The sequence below is a fragment of the Ovis aries genome, chromosome 4 (genome assembly GCF_016772045.2).
Source record: "Ovis aries strain OAR_USU_Benz2616 breed Rambouillet chromosome 4, ARS-UI_Ramb_v3.0, whole genome shotgun sequence".
In the NCBI taxonomy this organism is placed as follows: Eukaryota; Metazoa; Chordata; class Mammalia; order Artiodactyla; family Bovidae; genus Ovis; species Ovis aries.
This window is the reverse complement of record NC_056057.1, coordinates 44698403-44718135: the sequence shown is the minus strand read 5'-3', so window position 1 is coordinate 44718135 and position 19733 is coordinate 44698403. Positions and strand designations below refer to the sequence as shown.

Sequence of the window (19733 nt, the reverse complement as noted above, 5' to 3'; positions counted from 1 at the left end):
CATTCCCACCATCAGTGCACAAGGGTTCTCATTTCTCTACATCCTTGCCAAAAACTTGCTATTTTGTTTTTTTTCCAAATAGTGGCCAAACAGATATGAGGCAATATTTCATTATGGTTTTGATTTGCATTTCCTTGGTCCTTAGTGATGTTGAACAGCTCATCATATGCTTATTGGCTATTTGTGCATCTTTGTGGTCCAAACATAACACAAGCAGGGGTTTCTAGCTAGAGCTTCTGTGGGCCCCACAGCTTTGGGTGTGGGAAGACTGGGACTTGGTTTCACTGTATTTGACAGTTGAAAGGCAATCAACATTTCACTTCTATGCTGAATAAGCAATGAGGTTTTTTTTTTTTTCCCTCTCATGGCCATTGCCTAAAATTTCACTTTGAAAACAAGCTAAAGATATTGATTTCTGTATGCCCAGGGGTGATAAGCTATTGACAGAAATAATAGGACAAGGCCAACTGAACAGATGTATTTCACTTGTAAAATATAATTTTTCTCCCTCCTGGCACTTGATATGAAAACACAGAGACATCTTAAATATAAAAAAGAGCTATTAAGATATCTTGCTTTTTTTTTCTGTTAGTAAATTTTCATAATGAATTACAAAATGATCCAATTTACTTTTCAAAGGCACTGTTAATAAGAGGCGATCTTTCTCCAGAAAAACATTGTATATGACAGCAACTCCAAGAAGTCCTGTGAAAAATGACTGTGTCCATGCATTAATGGTGAGGCGATGAGGGACAGCAGGCACTGCGCCCCTGCGTACCAGTCACAAGGTAAGCAAGCCTGGAGCAGGTGAAGAGGCAAATTCTATATTCTCAGTCTCCTTTCCTGACCTACCCTTCAACCCCAATTTTCTGGGCTCTTCCCTGGAGACCCTATCTGCTGAAGCCACAGGGCTCTGATTCACTTGCTTGTTGTGAATCACTATTTAAATGTCCACACACATCTTGAAATTCCATATGGCTTTTTATCCCAGATTAGTTCATTCACTTACTTTCAATGCTAGAACTTGAAAGGAACTGAGACATCCAAAAACCGAACCCTGTCATTTGTATAGCGAGGAAACGGAGGCCCTGAGAAGGTAAGTAATTCTTGAAAGGCCACCCAGTTTGTCAACGGCATCATTTCTGAATTTTCCCATTTTTTCCCCCCTTGACAATGGCTGTGCCATCTTCCCTAATACTTATGATTTTGTCCGGGGATAATTTTTGAGTTCTCTTAATTCTTATTCCCTTCATGTCAACAGTCACCAAGTCTTAATGATTATTCTTTCAAGACTCTTGATATTGTCACTTCTGCATTTTACTTCTATTTTCAACACCTCATTACCTCCTCCCTGAATTTCCTAAGTTAATGTTAACAGCCTCCGTATATAATATTCCTACTTATCTGATCTATTGGTGATTCTCCATTCAGGCCGCTCAGTGCACTGACCTGGGGCATGTTTCAAAAAAAAAAAAAAAAAAAAAAGGCAGCATACCTCTACTATCATCACTGCTGGCACCAGTCTGTTTTAATTGGTTTGGGGAGGAGCCTCTATTTTTTTAACGAAGTCCCCCAGGTGATTCTAATGAGTAGCTGGATTGACGCAGGTCACAGCTACCCATGTGAAAGAAAACACCTTATAGAAACAAAACTTAGGGTGAAGTGAAGTGAACTGAAACTCGCTCAGTCGTGTCTGACTCTTTGCAACCCCATGGACTGTATATTCTCCAGGCCAGAATACTGGAGTGGGTAGCCTTTCCCTTCTCCAGGGGATTTTCCCAACCCAGGTCCCCCGAATTGCAGATGGATTCTTTCACTGTCTGAGCTACCAGGGAAGCCCAAACTTAGGTTAACCAGAGACAATTATTTGGAACATTCAATTAGCCAGTCTTTCTCCATTCAACTCTGAACAGAAAGCAATATATTACAAGAAAATAAGTAAAACAATCAGGTAGTTATTAACAAACAAATAGACATCTGCTTCTGATTTCGGTTGAGAAGGTCAGTGGAAATTTGGGCCATCCTCCTATGCCTCCAATAAAAGCCTGTGTAGAAATTTGCTCACTTCCTCTCATGAGCGCACCAAAATAACAACTAACTGCTGATGAACCATCCATCAAAAAGACTGGAATCTACAGAAACTGATAATCTATATCTAAAGACATAAAGAAGAAACTGCAAGATGGTAGATGGGACACGTGATATAATCAAATCTCATCCCCCGCAGGTGGGTGACGCACAAACTGGAGAACAGTTAGGTCACAGAAGTTCTCCTATAGGAGAGAGAGCTGAGCCGCACGCCAGGCTCCCCAGCCTGGGGGGTCTGGCATTGGGAGGAGTAGCCCCCAGAGCAGGGCTTGAGCACAGGAGTCCCACAGGAGGAGGGGAAACAGAGACTCCACTCTGGGAGGGCACGCACACTCACGCCTGGGCCAGACCTACCTGCTAGTCTTGGAGGGCCTCCTGGGAAGGTGGGTGCAGCTGTGGCTCTGTGGGTTCATAAAAGCTGGTGGTGGAAATATCAGGGAGTGTTCCTCTGCTTGAACTCTTAGTGGAGGCAGACATCCAGCTGGAGCAGTTAGGACCAAGACCTGGCCCCACAGAACAACGTTTAGGCTCATGCTGGGACTCCTCAGGCCAAACAACCAATAGGATGGGAACACAGCTCCAACCCAGTGGCAGACAGGCTTCTTTAAGACTCCCGTGAGTAGACACGCCCCTAACAAGGCCCTGCCCAGCAGAGGGCTAAGACCCAGCCCCACCCACCCATGGGCCAGCGCGACCTCTCCCATCAGGAAGCCTTTCACAAGCCTCTAGACCGACTCTCCAACAAGGCGGCAGACACCAGAAACCAGAAAACCACAACCCAGCAGCTTCCAGAATTGAGTCTGGAAACACCAGGGACAGGCTGGTCCCTGGGCCCTTGAGTGATAGAGGGGACTAAAGTGCTAGGACATAGAGCACACCTCTACAGAGGGCCACTTCTCCAAGGTCAAGAAATGCAAGAAACCTTCCACATACACAAAAATACCAGTAGAAACTCAGACCCAAAGAGATGGCAGTGGAACAAGATAAAGCTCCAGAAGAACAACTAAGTGATGTAGAGACAGGCAATTACTCGAAATTTGATATAGAATGATGACTTAATGATACTGCAAGACTTATTTACTCATTCACATACTTGTTCACTCTCTCTGCAAAGCACTGTCATAAGAACCCAAGGTAGTATCCAGTATTTGAATTCCACAAAAGGGAGAACATGTGAACACCGATAACCGTGTTGCAAAACAGAGTGAGAGGGAACAGAAGAGATGTATGAGGAGCGATGGGACTCCAGAGGACTGAGAAATTACTTCTGATTGATGGATCTGGGGAGGGATTCATGGAGAAGGCAGCCTTCAACCTGGTTTTTGAAGGACATGGTTTGGGGAAAGGGTTTTCCAAGGTAAGGGATGAGCATGAGCCTAACCATGAAAGTGGGAACACAGGACGATGCCAAGTGTTTCAGCAGCACAGATGGGTAAGGGGACACTGTGGGAGAGGAGAGAGAAGACAGATTTGAATGGGGCTGCATCAGGGATGCTCTGAGGACTCATTTAACATTCTCTGTGTGTGTGAGGAAAGTCTCCAAGTGGGGTGGTCCTTTAGGACAATCAATTGCTCTGGCATCAGTGATCAGGGAAGACTTCCCATAGAAGTAGGGGCTATTTCACCTTGTAGAATGGGCCTGAACAGGAATAGAGCGACAGGAGGAAAGGAGGAGAGGGCCCTTATGAGAAATGGGGAAGTAAAATCACTTGAATTTGGGAACTGATTGTGTATATACATACATACATACACATATATGAGTGTGAAGGCACTCAGATGGTTTTGAGCTGGGCAACAAGGAGGGTTGATGGTTTCTTAATTAATAGGTGATTCAAGAGGAGGAGGAGTTTAGGAGGAGATATCCTGAATAATTTTGAACACACACATGTAGGGCATCTGGAGAGAAATGTTGAAAGGGCAAGTGGAAGTCTTGGGAATGAAGTCAGAGATGGCAAAACAGACGCCAGAGTCATCTGTATGGTGGTGACAGGTGGGGCCATGAGAACAGATGAGGTCCTGAGGGAGGAGTTGGGGATGGGGGGTCACCGCACGAGGAGAGAGGTGAAGGAGACCCCTGAGGAGCAATCAAAGAAGGAGGAGAAAACTCAGCTAACGCACTGACCACTGGTCTCAGCTTACAGGCCGTCCCAAGGGGATGAAGGGTTGACTCCATCACTGGATGTTGTTACTATGGTGAGGCTGGTGATCACTGAGGGGACGCTTTTCACGGGAGTCCTGATGATGAAATCCAGATTTCAAAGGCCGAATGTGTCAGGGGAAAAGGGAAACTCAAGAGCATGCCCATTTTCAGGATACTGTGTGCCTCGACCCAAGAATGTAACACAGTACATTTGAGAATGGTTTCACCAAGATGGTGATTAAAGAGCGTTTTTTGTAAACAATGAGCACTCTGTTTTTCTTAAACATTCCTTACATACTGAGTTCCTTCGGAGTAGAATTGGTTTCTTATTCATCTTTGTATCCTACCTACCCCTGCCCTCTGAAAAACCAAACCAGAAGAGCCCGGCCTTTGCCCCATGATTGGACCTGAGCACCCACGGTCTCGCTGGGGGGTTCCCAGTGTGGCTCCGACCTGGGGCAGCGCGCGGGGAAGGCCTGCAGGGAGGCCCCTTCCCGCCGCCTCACAGTGTTAGCCTTAGTGGAGTGCGAGCCCCTGTGCTGTGCTGAACCGGCAGGCTAGGCCCTGCCCCTCCCCTTTGTTTCCTAACTGCCTCCATTGCCTTTCTGTCTTCGGCCTCCCTGAACCTCCACCCTGGCTCCGCTCCATCTGCTCTTCTGGAAGAGATCCCTGGCTCTCAGACCGCCCTCGCTTGCCACTCAGATGTGACTGTGCCTGGCAGACTCTCCTCTCCTCTCTGACTATTCTCTCCTCTGCTCTCTATGCAGCAGGGTCTCTTGGGGAGAGCCCGTCCCATTCCAGGATGGCCCTTTCCAGGTCTCCCCAAATGCTCCACCCTTGAGCACCACATCCTACTGCCCTGCACCTGTGCTCTTCCCCTGAGTCTCCTCCAGGCACCAGGAACTCACAAATCTGAAGGCAACCTCATCACCTTTGTTCCTGAACTTGCTCCTTCACCCTTGCGGTATCATCTTCCACTTAACTCTGGCCACAGCTCTGCTCTCTGAACCCTTCCTTTGTATTCACTACTGACCAAGCTTTATTTCCATCAATGAAATGCCTGCGGTATCTCTGAAATCTGTTTCCAATGTGCTGTTTCCGTTACCACTTCCCTAATTCTGGTCCTCACATTATTTGCTTCAACTTTTACAATAACATTTTAATTGTCCCGTTTCCTATAAAAAGCTGTTGTAAATACTATTGAGGCACAATTCCAAATACGGATAATTTCACCCTTCCACTTAATTTTTTTGATGACATGATTATATAAAATTCAAATTCCCTTATGCAGCATAGAAGGCCCTTTTCACTGAGCCCCATTTTAATGTTCTTTCAGTCCGACCCTCTCCTTTTCCTACTTCTCCGGTATAAGAGCCACTGTGCCTCCTGCCCACACAAGTGAAATCATACTTGTCACTCGAGGCCCAGCTAACATGTCACCTCTTAGGTGGAGGAGAATCTTCTACAACTCTGCTCAGCAGATTTCAGGGGCTGTGTCCCTTGGGCTCATAGCCTTCGTTGCTGATACTATCCTTACTTGTCCCCTTACCTCATTCTCTCCCCATCACTCCTCCTTGCTTTTGAAGGCATAGGGTAAGAGACTCTCTCATTAATCTTTATCTCCCTAGAACCAAACAAGGTGCCTGATAGATGCTGGTGGAACTGAACTGAGACCGCAAAGAGAGCTCTAATTCTCTTGTTGTTGGTTTTTAGCTAATGGCTCTAGTGAATTGATTGAGGACACCTTACCTGCATGGATTGCAAACTAGTTAAAGTAAATTATATGACAAGCACATACATTTCTTTTGTCAGAAACAGAAATCTACACCTCTTTAAAGCATGGTCACTGGACTAGATGTCCCCAATAATGATTCCATGGCTTCTTATTTTTTCCAGTACATTGCAACTGTCTTCTTTATGTCCTAATTTAGGTTTCCCCTGATCAATAACTTATCCTTGAGACACACTTTAGAGAAACGATTCATTTAAAACTTATGTCTTTGTAGACATCTTCAGGGAATGATTGTGATAGGGTGTGTGTGTGTGTGTGTGTGTGTGTGTGTGTGTGTGTGTGTAGACACATATCCACATAAATGTATTTGATAAGGAAATGTTCAACAATAGGCCAATTCAATAATTCACTTAGAGAATAATATTTCCTTTTATCCTTAATTCAAACCAGTCCTAGATGGCAACTAGCAGTGTTATTAACAATTGAAAAATATATTTCAGAAAACATTCAGAAGGCCAACTTAAAAACCTTTGTTGGAGAGATGCTTAGCCATGGCTGGGAGAGTGAAAGGGGCGGGAGGGGGGCGGGGCGCAGGTAGAATCGAGTCAGAACTGAGAAGTGTGTCAGCCTGACTCCTGTTTCCATGGCAAACCGTGGGAAAACCGAGCATGTGTATCAACTACTTCTGAAAAGTTAAACCGACATTTTAAAATTGCAGTTTTTAAAAACTGCTGGTAGTCACAGATCTACTGCAAGATTTGACAGTGGACATGGGGGCTACTCTAGGGATGTAGTTAAGGGGTGAAAAGCTGCTTGAACTATATTTGCAAAGCTGTTATTTATATTTTGCTTTATTTGTGTGTGTGTGTGTGTGTGTGTGTGTGTGTGTGTATGTAACCTACAGGATGTTTAATTTCCTTAAGAATTTTTACCAAATGTTACGCTAAAATATAGCACGAGAATGTCCACTTTGAAATCGTTAGATACAAACTTAGGACTACTAAAAAAAAAATCATAACTGTTTTTTCCCCTTAAACTCGGTGCATCGCTGAGTATGGAGAGGGAGAGTTAGAAGATCTGGTCCTTAATGAATAACCGGCACACACAGGTTGGAGGATAGCACAACACGGGGGTAGTTCTGGGCTCCCAGGGCTAACATGTCTGATGACTGTGGCTCTCTCCGTCTGGTGTAGAAAGAGCGGCCTCGTGGGAGCTGGCCAAACCAAACGTGGGCTGGGAGAAAAGACATTTTGTTTTTCTGCACTGACGCCCAGGGATTGCTTTCTGAAGTGTGTGTGCGGAGCTCACCCGGTGCTGCCTCTGCTCTATGTCCCCTCCCAGCCCTTCCTTCCTGCTGGGACCATACTGGGCTAGAACCCAGGAATGAGGGCGTCTCTAATTTTCCTGAATCCACAAATCTTATCCTCACCACTTATAAGGTCTCAGCTATAAATATTTTCCAGAGCTCTAGCAGTAATTAGACAAGCTACTATGAAAGATAGAGCATTATACATCAGTTAAAAACATATGCAAAACCAAAGCTCATTAGAGAAAGATAATATTCATGCAGATTTTACAAACCGTGTCTTTAGGGTGGCCCAATAAGTAGAAATATGGGGACCCATGCTTGTCACTTTTCATGCACATGGAGAGACTGGAAGGTACCATTCCTAAAGGAAGGGGAGGAACAGCCTAGGACCAATCATTAGAATTAACAGAACCAGTGACAAAGATATAGTATTACTGTTAGAATCAAGATTGCTTAGTACGTTTAGAGTAGCTGAATAAAAATTATCTAGGCAGTAAGAATAAAGACTTTAAGTAAAGCTGACCCTATTGAGCATGCAGCAAGTGAAATTAGTGAAAAGACTGAGCTACATGTGTATTCCAAAAACAGATTTTTTTTTCTCAAAATATTGAGGGCATCCTGAGGTGCTTTTAAGGAGGCACAAATGTTTAAAACATCTTGAAATCATAATATCAGAATTTTTGCAGAATTTTCTCATAATTAGAGTGTTTCGGTGAGACCAGCTGTCATTTGAGAAGTCACAGTAATCGTGTTTCTAAATTTTGAAAAACCCTCAAATTAAAGCCATGGTTTGCCTATGTTTATATTTATATTTCCTCTAATAATCTCGTGAATTCTTATAGCTTGTCTCTTCTGTAACAATTTGCTCATTTAGATTCAAACTTCACAGTTGACTTGCTGGCCGTATTTGTTTTCTGGAAAAAAAAAAAAAAGAGCTGAAGAAAACACAGCCAGGTTTTGCCTGTTCTACGTGGCTGTACTCGCCTGTCCAAGGGCTGTGCTCTGAAACCTGCCTCTTAGCGGCTGCCTTGGTCTAGGCCTATCTCAGCTCCTGGGCTTCAGTTCTTTACCGACATAAAGATGGTACTGGAAATTCTGGGCTGTCAGTGATCTCCACCAGACAGGCCCTGGGAGATGTAATAACCAGTCCCTGCAGCGTTCAATGCCATGTTGTCTTAGCTGCATACAGTATGAGGTAGAGGGTGATGCGGGGCTGCTGGGTCAGAAACACTGAATCCACATAGAGCAGACATTTGGGAGCCTGATCCCCTCTTTGCCAGTATATTCTTATGATACCACCCCTCCCCCAGCCCCCATCTCAATGCCTAACTTGCTCCATGCGCTTCAACACACAAAATAGACGGTGCCCCCACGTGGATGTCTCATTATGCCCCCCCTCGCCCCCTGGGGTGTTTTTTACTGCACAGCTGTGTTGAGGGGTGTGCTGTGCTAAGTTGCTTTCGTCGTGTCCGACTCTTTGGGGCCCTATGGACTGTAGCCCACCAAGCTCCTCTGTCTACGGAATTCTCCAGGCAAGAATACTGTAATGGGTTGCCATGTCCTCCTCCAGGGGATCTTCCCCACCCAGGGACTGAATCCATATCTGTCATATCTCCTACACTGCCAGGCGGATTCTTTACCACTAGCCCCACCTGGACAAACAATTTGAAGTTAAAGGGAAAGCAGAGGCTCTCTGTGGTGTGGAAACTAACGCTTAACAATGAATGTCAGGAGGGAAATGAAGTTTCAGGATTTATTAACTGAGTTTACCATTTAGCCCCGCCAAGATGCAAGTAATTTTGTACAAAAAACATCAAGTGGTTTTACTATCAAGCACAAAAGGGTCTCATTTAATTCTAAACGTGGCCTTTACTGGGCTTGAAAGACACATGTGCTAGGAAACGTTGGGGCCAGAGGGTCAAACAAAAGAGCCCAGAACATGGTGGGGAAAATAGCTGTGAAAACTGCAACAGAAATTACGGTGAAATGTGAAAAACAGATGCATCCTGTGCTTGGCATATTCGATGCATACGCCACGAGTCCTAAAACCCACGTTCAGTCTGAAAACCCAGGGTCCAGGATCACTCTTTGCTGGAGACTGTGTACCAAAACACCAGAGACCTGGGACAGGAGTGTAAATGCACGCTCCTCGCTGCACAAGTGTCTGAGCTGCCTTAGAGCAAACCGCTGTTTAGTCTGGGCTAAGTTTGTTGTTTCTATTAAAAGTTTTTTTGAACCCAAACAGCACGTTGAAGAGTGTGTGATTCTCATCGTTTATAGAGATTTTGCTGCAATTAGAGCATATAATTCAAGCCTGGAGTAAGGCATTATATAATCTTATTTTGGTCCTGTCTGAGGCAGTTCAGCTGAAAAGAAAACCTGGGAAGTCTTTGTCAGAACAGGACATCGGGGTAACCCTATCTGTGAGCAAAGTTGTAGGCAGAATTCTCAAATAACAAAAAAAATCCAACATTATGGACTATTTCCTTCACTAGAAATGAGGGGTTTTTAGTACTTTAGTTTAAAATGAATTATTTGCTTTGGGAACCCTGGGATAGGACTTACGGACTCCAGAGCTTAAGGACTGCTCTGGAGACTTGACGTTTGCTGGTTGTGGCGGTTGGCTGGATCTACCCAAGAATTTGTCTTATGATATTAAGCTCCATTCTGAGCACCTGGATAACAGGATGTTGTTAGCAAATTCCCTCATGGGGTCAACATCTTTTGTATCATCTCTGTTTTGAGACAAGAGAACAATCAGACAGTGGAGAAAATTGCTTTGGCACTTAGCACCAGCTTCATAATGGGTATAGTTGAAGGGTCACAAGCTTGACTTGAATCAACACCATCATGCTATGAACACAGATCAGACTGTCTCAGTGAGGAGGGACACTGAGCTGAGTGGGAGCTGAGCTGAAACTGTCACAAAAACCTGAGACTGAAAAAAGGGAAGACAATCTTGTCTCCTTTCTTTAATCTTAATGGTTGCAAGCCTGAATGGAGAGTGATTCAGATCTGACAGCCAAGGGGGAGCCGGGTTGAGGGGTGAGGCTCATACAGTGAGAGGTCCACAAAGACACAGAGAGGCCAAGAAGTAGAAACTCCTCCGGTCTGTACAGGAGAGCTAGAGGAGACAAAGCCAGCCATCTCCATGGCATGAAATCACCTGGGATGATACTTGAAAAATACAGAGTCCTGGGCCAAATCGACCCAGCTCTGTGTGTGTGTGTGTGCACGCGCACATATGGTGCATGGGTGTGTGCAGATGTAAAACCATGATGTAAGCTTTCTTTCCTCTTAACCTTAATACTTTGATCTCCACTCCTACCCACGCTCTGCTCACAATACAAACAAACAAACAAACAAACCTTTTCTTGATTTCTGTGACTTCTCTGAGATCCATTTCAATGGTCTCAAGGAACTCATCAGCATTTTGTCTAAGAGGCTGTCTTCTCCCTGGACTGTGGTGAAAGCAGCCCTTGCCCAGGAGAGTTCAGCTTCATGTTAGGGGAGGCAAGAGAAAGTTTTATCAGAACCTAAATCCAACTGTCCAGCATGAGTTACTGGAGGAGTTGGATTTTTTAGGTTTTCCAAGATGCGTGTGGAATCCTTCTCAGTGGGATTTGGGAAAGATAGCTGTTCACTCATTTGTCTCCTCCAACAACGTACCGTTAAGGAACTGAAAGGAGGTCAGATCTCAAGAGCAAAACTGGTTTTTCTTGCATGATTTCTTGGTTACTTCATGGTCTAATATATTTTATCAGAGTCTTAAATACCTAAAGTGTCGACTGAGGGAAGTGGGTCACTTAATATATCCTGAAAGAGAAGAGTGTACGTTGGAAAGACTATCAAGAAGGAATATCATCATAGTCCAGGGTTTCCAATAAAACAGTATGAAGAAATGGGATTTCACCCTCATTTTTAAAGCACGTTAATAAACGAGGTTTTGGCTGACCAGTGGGGAAAAGAATTCCAGAGTTGGGCATCCTTCAAGGAATCCCCTGGGTATGACTCCATGAAACAGGAACTTATTGGAAGTTTCATGGTTTGAACATTTCCTGGGATTCCCTAAATTCTGAAGAGAGCAGTCTGGAGCCTTCTAGCCAAGGAAGGACTCTGTTCTCTGCAGGATGCAGCCAGAGTACTGCTGACTGCCTGTCCTCTTCCCTGGTCTGGCTCAGTCAGGGTGAGGGGAGTGATTTGTGGAACCACTCATGGAAAAGGGAGATACACTCAACCATGAATGTCAGAAGCTGAAATTAAATTTCAGAATTTATTATTGAAGCCAGCGCCTTTTGCCCTATTAAAAATGCAGGTGAAATAGTGCAAAGGCTATGGAACCATTTAAAGTTCCCATAAATGTGGTCTCTGAGGAAGAGGCAAAGGCAGCAGAGACTCTCCCTAAGTCCGCACCAGGGACACCTCAGGCTGTGAGGTTACATTGCTCCAGGCTCCATGTCGAGGGCCGTGGGAGGGGAAGAGCAATGATTAGCAAATTTGCTGAAGAGAATTCTATCTCACTAACTTGGAACTGAGAATAATTCAGCCAAGGTATAAGCAGAAATGTATCCATACTCAGCGAGTTCTTTCTTCAGAAAAAGTACGAATTATTAGTATAAATATTACAAAGGAAATGCTTAATAGACAAAAGAAGCCAAGGGCTTTTCAAAGATTCTTAACCCTCGAGATGTATTTATTAAAGCCACATATAACTAGTAAAACTAATAAAAAACTAATAATTTTTTCATTAGAGTAGATCCTTTGAGACATTTTAATCAGTCACCCCTCTATTAAAATCAACTGTTACACATATCCTCATTTCAGACTGTCAGCCCACAGAAGGCCAGGACTGTGTCTTACTTTCAGTGCCTGCAAAGTGCCTTGAACATAGTAGGTGCTCAGGAAAATCCTGATTTAGTTGAGAAAATAGTAATGATATTAATTAATGATATTAATTACAGGATCTGCCTCACCTCACATGGAATATTTATTTGGTAGGAGTACAACGTCTAGAGTTGACCTTTGTATGATCAGAGGAAGAAAGGTCTTGAACAAATAATTGTTAACCAGATTATAGGAGCATGCTTATAATAGTCACATGCCAGTGCACACTGTTAAAGAAGAATACATGAAAAAATAATGTTAATTGCCATATAAGTAGAGACTGGTACTGCTTAATCTGTTGCTCTGATACTACTGTAAATTATTTTCATTTACTGATTAAAGGAAGACCTTTAACTATTTAGCCCATTCATTTCTTCAGCTAGAGTATGAATGCAGTATGGTTCAAACAGATCTTTTCTTACCTAATGCAGTTTTATTACACTTGTGAAGCGTAAACAATTTCATTTATTGTAGGCCTTATATTAGTCAACACCTATCAAAGATGCAATTAACTTTGAAAATGGTAGTGCAGGAAGAAGTCTAACTCATGGATTGATGATTTCTTTCCCCAAAGGGAGATGTGGGCATTAGTGTTAATTGTCCCTGGGCATTCTGAGAATTGTGCCTCCTCCTGGGAACCCTGTCTGGCCTCCTAAGACCATTGAGGCCATTTACAATCAAACTTGCTTCGGCATTCTTGTCATAAAGACCTGCAATGCTGCTTAAGAGAATCAACAGGCCAGACCACCAACCAAGAATGGAAGGCATAATTTTTTTTTTTTTTTTTAAATTTTGATGAGCTCTGAACAGCAAGTATTACCAGGGGAAGGCTCTGCATTGGCCTGAACTGCCGGTGGAGGACATTTTTTCATCCAGTGGCACTTCTGTTTACCAAGGCCCTGGCTCTGTGGCTCAGTGTGTACATCAAGTGAACATTCCTTACAATCCCTGAATGCTGATGAAGGAGTTAATTTGCGTAATACATTCCTATGCAGCTTTAGAATCAGGATCCCTGTTCTTTTCTCTTAGACTTTTTAGATTTAATTGGAACTGCAACAGTCAGTTTAAGGAGGGCACTGCTTGCTTCTGCTGCATCCGTTTTTGATCCTTTCCTCAGTATGGTGGAATCAAATTGCCTTCTTCCTGCCAGGTGTTGAGATGTATGTGTCAGGGGAGGGGGGGGGGTGGGCCCAAGCTCTCATGGAGTTTACAATCAACAAATTCTTACCCTGAGGACTAGAGTGCAGTTGAAGTGCCTATCTCCTGAGCTGCTCTTTCAAGGACTTAACTATGAAAGCAGCTTCTCCTTCGAAGCCCTTATTATCCCCCCTCCCCTGCCACAGCTGCTCAGCCACCTCTGTGAGCAGCCAGTACGCTTGCTAGTGGCTGCCTTTGCTTATTCCTGCCTCCGGATCAGCTGAGGTGTGTCTGCCGATTAGTCTCACGGTAATTATGGATGGCATGTTCGCAGCATATTTATTCCCTTCCTCAGCTCACTTGGCTTCACACTGACTTTGTTTAGTCAACAATCTGACAGATTACCTGGGGTAATTTTTTCTTCCCATTGTACCTGTGCTTATCTCTCTGTCACAAACCACCTTAAGGACTCTGAACCAGAGTTTTCATATTTCTCTTGACTGAGATCAGCTTTCTCCTGACATGTCCAAAAGTCCAGATAAGGGACGGCTTCAGAGCTGTTCTGAATTCTGAATTCTGCAGGTATCAGAGGTAGGGCCGAGGGTTATTACCTAAACCCCTTCCTAGCCTGCTGTTCACCGGTCTCTTCACCTTCAGAGTTCACTCTCGCCCGGATGGGGTTAAGCCTGAACACTTCCCTAACTGGTAAAGTCTCCTCTAGATTCGGATAAACTCCCTTTAACAATCATTTGAGACTGGATTTTATGCCGTTTCAGATTTTAAAGGGCAAACAAAGGAAACAAACATAGGATTAAACTCATAGTTGACAGAGAAATCAGTTTTCCTGTCATTAGGGTGCATTTGGATGAAGTGGATTATATTTTGGTTACATCTACTATAAGCCCAAGGCAAAGGCACCCTACTCCAGTATTCTTGCCTGGAAAATCCTATGGACGGAGGAGCCTGGTAGGCTGCACTCCATGGGGTCTCAAAGAGTCGGACACGACTGAGTGACTTCACTTTCCCTTTTCACTTTCATGCATTGGAGAAGGAAATGGCAACCCACTCCAGTGTTCTTGCCTGGAGAATCCCAGGGACGGCGGAGCCTGGTGGGCTGCTGTCTATAGGGTTGCACAGAGTTGGACACGACTGAAGTGACTTAGCAGCAGCACTATAAGCCCAAGCATCTTCTTTCACTGCTCTTGTCACTATTATTTTGTTTTGTTACCTGCACCCCCAGCGACTCCCCCACTTTTTTACGTCCAAGATAGACTAGAGTATATTTTAATAAAAATTTTCATAAAAGTACCTTAAAAAATATACTCTAGTCTATCTTGGACAAAAAAAATTATTTGTCATGAGATAGTCACTTTAACTGATGCTGGAGGAATTGCAATGTTCCTTAGCTGCAAGTACAGACAATGCGGGCATCTATAGAGTCTGTGAATGTGGCCACTTTGTGGTTTGTTCCTGGTACCGGAATGCATTTTCAGAGCAGGGCTGTGACTGATACCTCAGAAAGGCCTCCTTGACAGTCTGGTCCTGGGCTGGCATCCGGGAACGTGGCTGGTAATTCGTTCCCTCACTAATATAAACCTTTCCTAAGTGATACAAGTCTCTCACTGATTCTCAACTGTTTGCACAAGCAATGTGGTTTATGCTCAGCACCTGCTGTCCTTCTGGGAGTGTGGGATTCTGGTATGTGCCAGGCAGAGGGTGCCAGCATGCCTGGCCTCCAGGAGAAACCATGGGCACTGAGTCTCAGGAGCTCCCCGGGGCAGCCATACCATCAGGGCAGCACTATTAGTACACATACGCTGCTGCATTCTTCCTGCTGCGTGAAGAATGTCCTCTGGGTGATCCCTCACGGGAGACAGAGAAAGCAGAGGAAGCCTGCCTGTGGGTTCCTCCAATTCTACCTGTGGTGTTCTTCCTTATGATTCTACTGGGTATCCTTACTATTAATATATTAGCGTCATAAATCTGAGCTGTGACCACAACATTCCGTGTCTCAGGAGTCTTATAGGCAAATACCTGAATGTGGGGTGGCCTTGGGGACCCCTAAAACAGCCCCTTCATGAGGCACTGTGAGATTTCAGAAATATCATTTGATGGCATTATCCTCAAAAATGCTGATCTGAGCCCTACCCTCTTGGTTTTTCAAGCATAATTTTGGTTTAGAGTTTCCTAAAGAACTAATGTTTACTTAGTTTATAACTATTCATTTACTTCCCTAAAGGAGATTGCTTTACTCTATTAAATTTGTTCTTTTATGACATAATCTCTAAAATTACAGTCACCATCCATGTCAAATCTAACATCAAAAGTAGCTGAGAAGCTCTACTGCTACCAGTGTGTATGATTTTATATTACATTTTAGAAGAATATATTTAGAAGAAATTCTGCAATACTGCTAGAGTTAACAATATTAGTTAATATTCAAAAGTGTGCCCAGATATTTAACAAACTCTCTTTGTTGGTTAATTTTAGAATTTAACTTTAACTAGATATTTTCACATGATGTTAAGAATTAATGGGATAATGTTGACACGGTCTTGAATTTTCATGTTGTTCAGAAACATATTTTTATTTTTATGCCTCGAGGCAGCTTCATGCTGACGCATCATAGTCTGAGTTATGCCACATGTTGGTTGATAGACTGTTTTAACTGCTCTCTGTAGAGCAGCAGCTGGTGTGGTGGGTGCTCAGAATAAGGACCAAACAGTGATTCTACAAAAAGAATAGAAAGTTCAGGACAGCCATGTTATTCAGATTAACTTTTTAAAGATTAATTTGTTAGAACAATAAGAACAACATTAATTCTATGAGAATTCCTGGGTATAGATAATAGGTCTTGGCATGGAAGGAAACACACCTTGAAAGCAAAGTCTTTTGTAGAAGTGATAGAATTTCACTGGTTGGTTTCACATTACTGAATCTCTTCATGCCCAAGGGTGCAAAAAATGATTCTATTTCAAGAGTTCAGATTTTTTACAAAGGGAAGAATGCCAATGCCATTGAACAGGCTCAAGTCTGTGCTTACTGATAATATTAATAATTAAAAATATTTTATTAGATCCAAATATTAAGGATGGGAAGCTGGGATGAAATATTTCCCTGGGCATATGGCCAGCCCTAGAAACTTCTAAATGCTGCCCTACTCTTAATGTGAGGATTTGCCAGCCCTTCTTGTAGACTTTCAGTATGTTCAAGACCCTGGAAACATAAAGTATTTAAGGGCCTTTGAATTCAGATATTTAAACTGAATTCAGGATTATATCTGTTCTGCTAAATAAGCATTCAGTAAGTTATTAGGTAACTTAGGCAGAGAGCACAATTTAAGAGGAAAAAGTACTACTTAGATTTTCAAGAATGGAAGAGTGAAAATGGGAGTCAATTTAATCTAGATCAACATCCTCAGCTACTTATTCAGATCAGTGGTTAGATCTTATTTCCCTAACCTGGACATTTACTATCTGTACTACTCTTGACTGACATCTGTCTGTCTCTCTGTTACTCCCTGAGATTAAAGATAAGCCAAGATTTCTCTCTTTCTCATGTTTCTGATATACTAGGGTAATGATGTTGGCTGTACCTTAAATGGACTTTTGGGAAATAATGCTACAGACTTCCCAAGGCAAATCTATGAATTAAAATGCACTGTAAAGCCTTCCTCACAAGCATCTAGATTACACAACATAAGAGTGAACTTTTGGAATATCCTTGAACTCCAAGGCAATGCAACCATTGCCTGAACTGAAGTTTATGTTTTAATCTTCATAGCCTGAAGATTTGGTCTTGCTGGTCCCTTGGCCCAGGTTACATATCCAACAGGACAGTCTGATGCATAAGTCATTTTAGGAAATAATTGATAAATTACTGTGGACTCAAATGAACAGAGGACTATCAGTCAAATAACAGAAGTTCTAATATATAAATTTAGCCAGATCTCCCAGCACACTCAGAGATGCCTTGAAAGGTCCTACATTCGCTATTTTCAACATTACCTAAATAAGGGAGCAAAAGAAAGAGCTCGCAAACATATAATATATACTTTGTCCTTAAATATACACGTGTATAGATCTATGTCCACTGATCACTAAATATATATTTAGGTAGAATTAGAGAACTTTTGTAGCTTTATAAATAAGCATAGGCATTTATGGGCACAGAAGAAACAGAAAAAATACGAATCAAAATGTGAAACGTACCATACTCTGGGACCTGTCCCGTCCCGCGCTTCAGCAGTAGCCTCACTCTCCTTCCGCCTGATTTGATGAGCTCTATTGCTCTGGCGTGGGTCATGTCTCTCGTGCTCTCCCCATTGATTTCAATGATCTGATCTCCTACCTGTTAATTAAAGAAACATCACATTAGCCAAAGATGGTTTTATTCAAGTTGTATTTCTAACAGAGAAGCACCCATAGATGACCAGTTTCCAGAGAGCAACAGAAAGGCTTGGTTGCAGCCTGCTGCTCCTTAGTAGAGGCTAATCCCTGGCTGCATCCTGAATCTGATCACCAAACTTTATTTATCTTTGTAGAAATTCAAATATTAGACCATGAAGGTTGTGATGGTATGTCACTTATATTTAGCCAGTATGACAGAGGTCATAATTAAACTATTTAGGATTTTCTTAAAAAATTAGGGGATGTGTTTGATGCTGCAATTCAAAGTAAGCTGGCATCTTCGCTTTGAGTCAAGAAGTAAATATTTTAGGGACTTTTCATTGAACACAGGGCAGGATCTAATTCAGTGTGTTGGATGGAATGATTGGTTTTTGGGCTTCTCTGAGAATTTTTGTTATGCATCATTTATTTACATTTCCCTGGGTGATGTTGTGATATTGGCTTCTTTGTAAATAATGGTTGGTTGATATTCAAGTTTGATGATGAATTTTCTATCACAGTCCTTTGAATTAAAAATGACTCCATTCTCCATACATGACTAATTCTTGCTAAATCTTTGCCATTCTCACATCTGACTGCCAGAAACTCTTTGGTGAAATACCAATTCCTCTTGAATTGTTGACAATACCTAGGCATGTCAACCTACTTCAGTAGTCTTGCCTGGAGAATCCCATGGACAGGGGGAGCCTGGTGGGCTGCAGTCCATGGGGTTCCAAAGAGTTGGACACAGCTGCAACAACCGAGCATGCATGGGTTCCATAAGCAGCTACCATTATCCTTTGTGAATAGATATTTGGAATAAAAGAGGTTCAACCACGAGCACACCATGTAACTCCCTCAGTACTATTACTGTCAGGAACCTTGGAATTAAAATATATTTCATTTCAGTGCAAGTCACTTAAGACAAATTAGCCAGGAAAAGCACAATGAGTTGCTTTGCAGAAATGCTATTTTAGGTGGGTTCCTGAACTTGATAATGCAGACAGAATTGCAAATAAGCCCCTTTTAAGGGAGCACTATCAAAGTAAGTGCTATAGGCTGGACCAGAACAGGAACAGAAAATTGGTGTCACAACCGCCAAAGGGTAGAACAAAGTGAGGGGAGGGGATAATAAACACGTGTTTATTATAGCAAAGAAGTGATGTATGTGCTTGTGTGTGTGCTATGTCACTCCAGTCATGTCTGACTGTGTGTGACCCTATTGACTGTAGGCTCCTCTGTCCATGGGATTCTCCAGGCAAGAATCCTGGAGTGGGTTGTCATGCCCTCCTCCAGGGAATCTTCCTGACTTAGGGATAACATCCACATCTCTGTATCAACAGGCAGGCAAGTAGGTTCTTTACCACTAGCGCCATCTGGGAAGCCCATGGAAATGATGCCTCTGCCTAAATAGGATCCCTAAGGGGCTTCCCTGGTGGCTCAGATGGTAAAGTGTCTGCCTGCAGTGCGGGAGACCCGGGTTCAATCCCTGGGTCGGGAAGATCCCCTGCCAGCACTCTTGCCTGGAAAATCCCATGGACAGAGGAGCCTGGTAGGCGGGTCGCAAATCCCCTGGAGGAGGAAATGGCAACCCACTCCAGTACTCTTGCCTGGAAAATCCCATGGACAGAGGAGCCTGGTAGGTCGCAAAGAGTCGGATATGACTGAGCGACTTCACTTTCACTTAAGGGGAAAGGACTTCACTGTAATGAAGGTAAAGGCTCCCCACTTTGTATACTTGGTGGCCTTTGGAAGCACTGTTTCAAGGCAGTGGAAGAGGTTGCCCTCAATGGCACAAATTCCACATAGAAGAGTCACTAAAGACAGGACAAAATTAGTTTGTTTTAGGGCCAAGGTTTGCACTGGTTTTCTTCATTCAGGTCTCCTTTACGGTCTCCTTTCCCAGGAGGCACCAGGCACAGCCTGAAGTCCAGCAGCTAGCCTGAGGTCAGGTATCCAAGCCAGTGGCAGAAGTGGGACCAATTATCCCTCTCTCAGCAGTCGTCGCCTGTGTCTGAAACCCCAAGGCCCAGCATCACATCGTAGAAGTAAAGC

The 19733-nt window shown here is 43.3% G+C and overlaps 1 protein-coding gene across 5 annotated transcripts in view; it reads right to left on the bottom strand.

Annotated features, from left to right (window-relative positions):
• Positions 1–19733, bottom strand: part of MAGI2 (membrane associated guanylate kinase, WW and PDZ domain containing 2) — a 1505066-nt gene that overhangs the window by 66235 nt on the left and 1419098 nt on the right. For 2 of the 5 annotated variants that reach the window (XM_060414643.1, XM_060414645.1), the window contains 2 exons: positions 17502–17640; positions 7542–7630 (listed from right to left, as the gene is read on the bottom strand). In XM_060414643.1, coding sequence (XP_060270626.1) covers positions 7542–7630; positions 17502–17640 — 228 coding nt within the window. Of the gene's footprint in view, positions 1–7541; positions 7631–12855; positions 17641–19733 lie in introns of those variants that run through there. The other 3 variants (XM_060414641.1, XM_060414642.1, XM_060414644.1) reach the window with 2 other exon arrangements.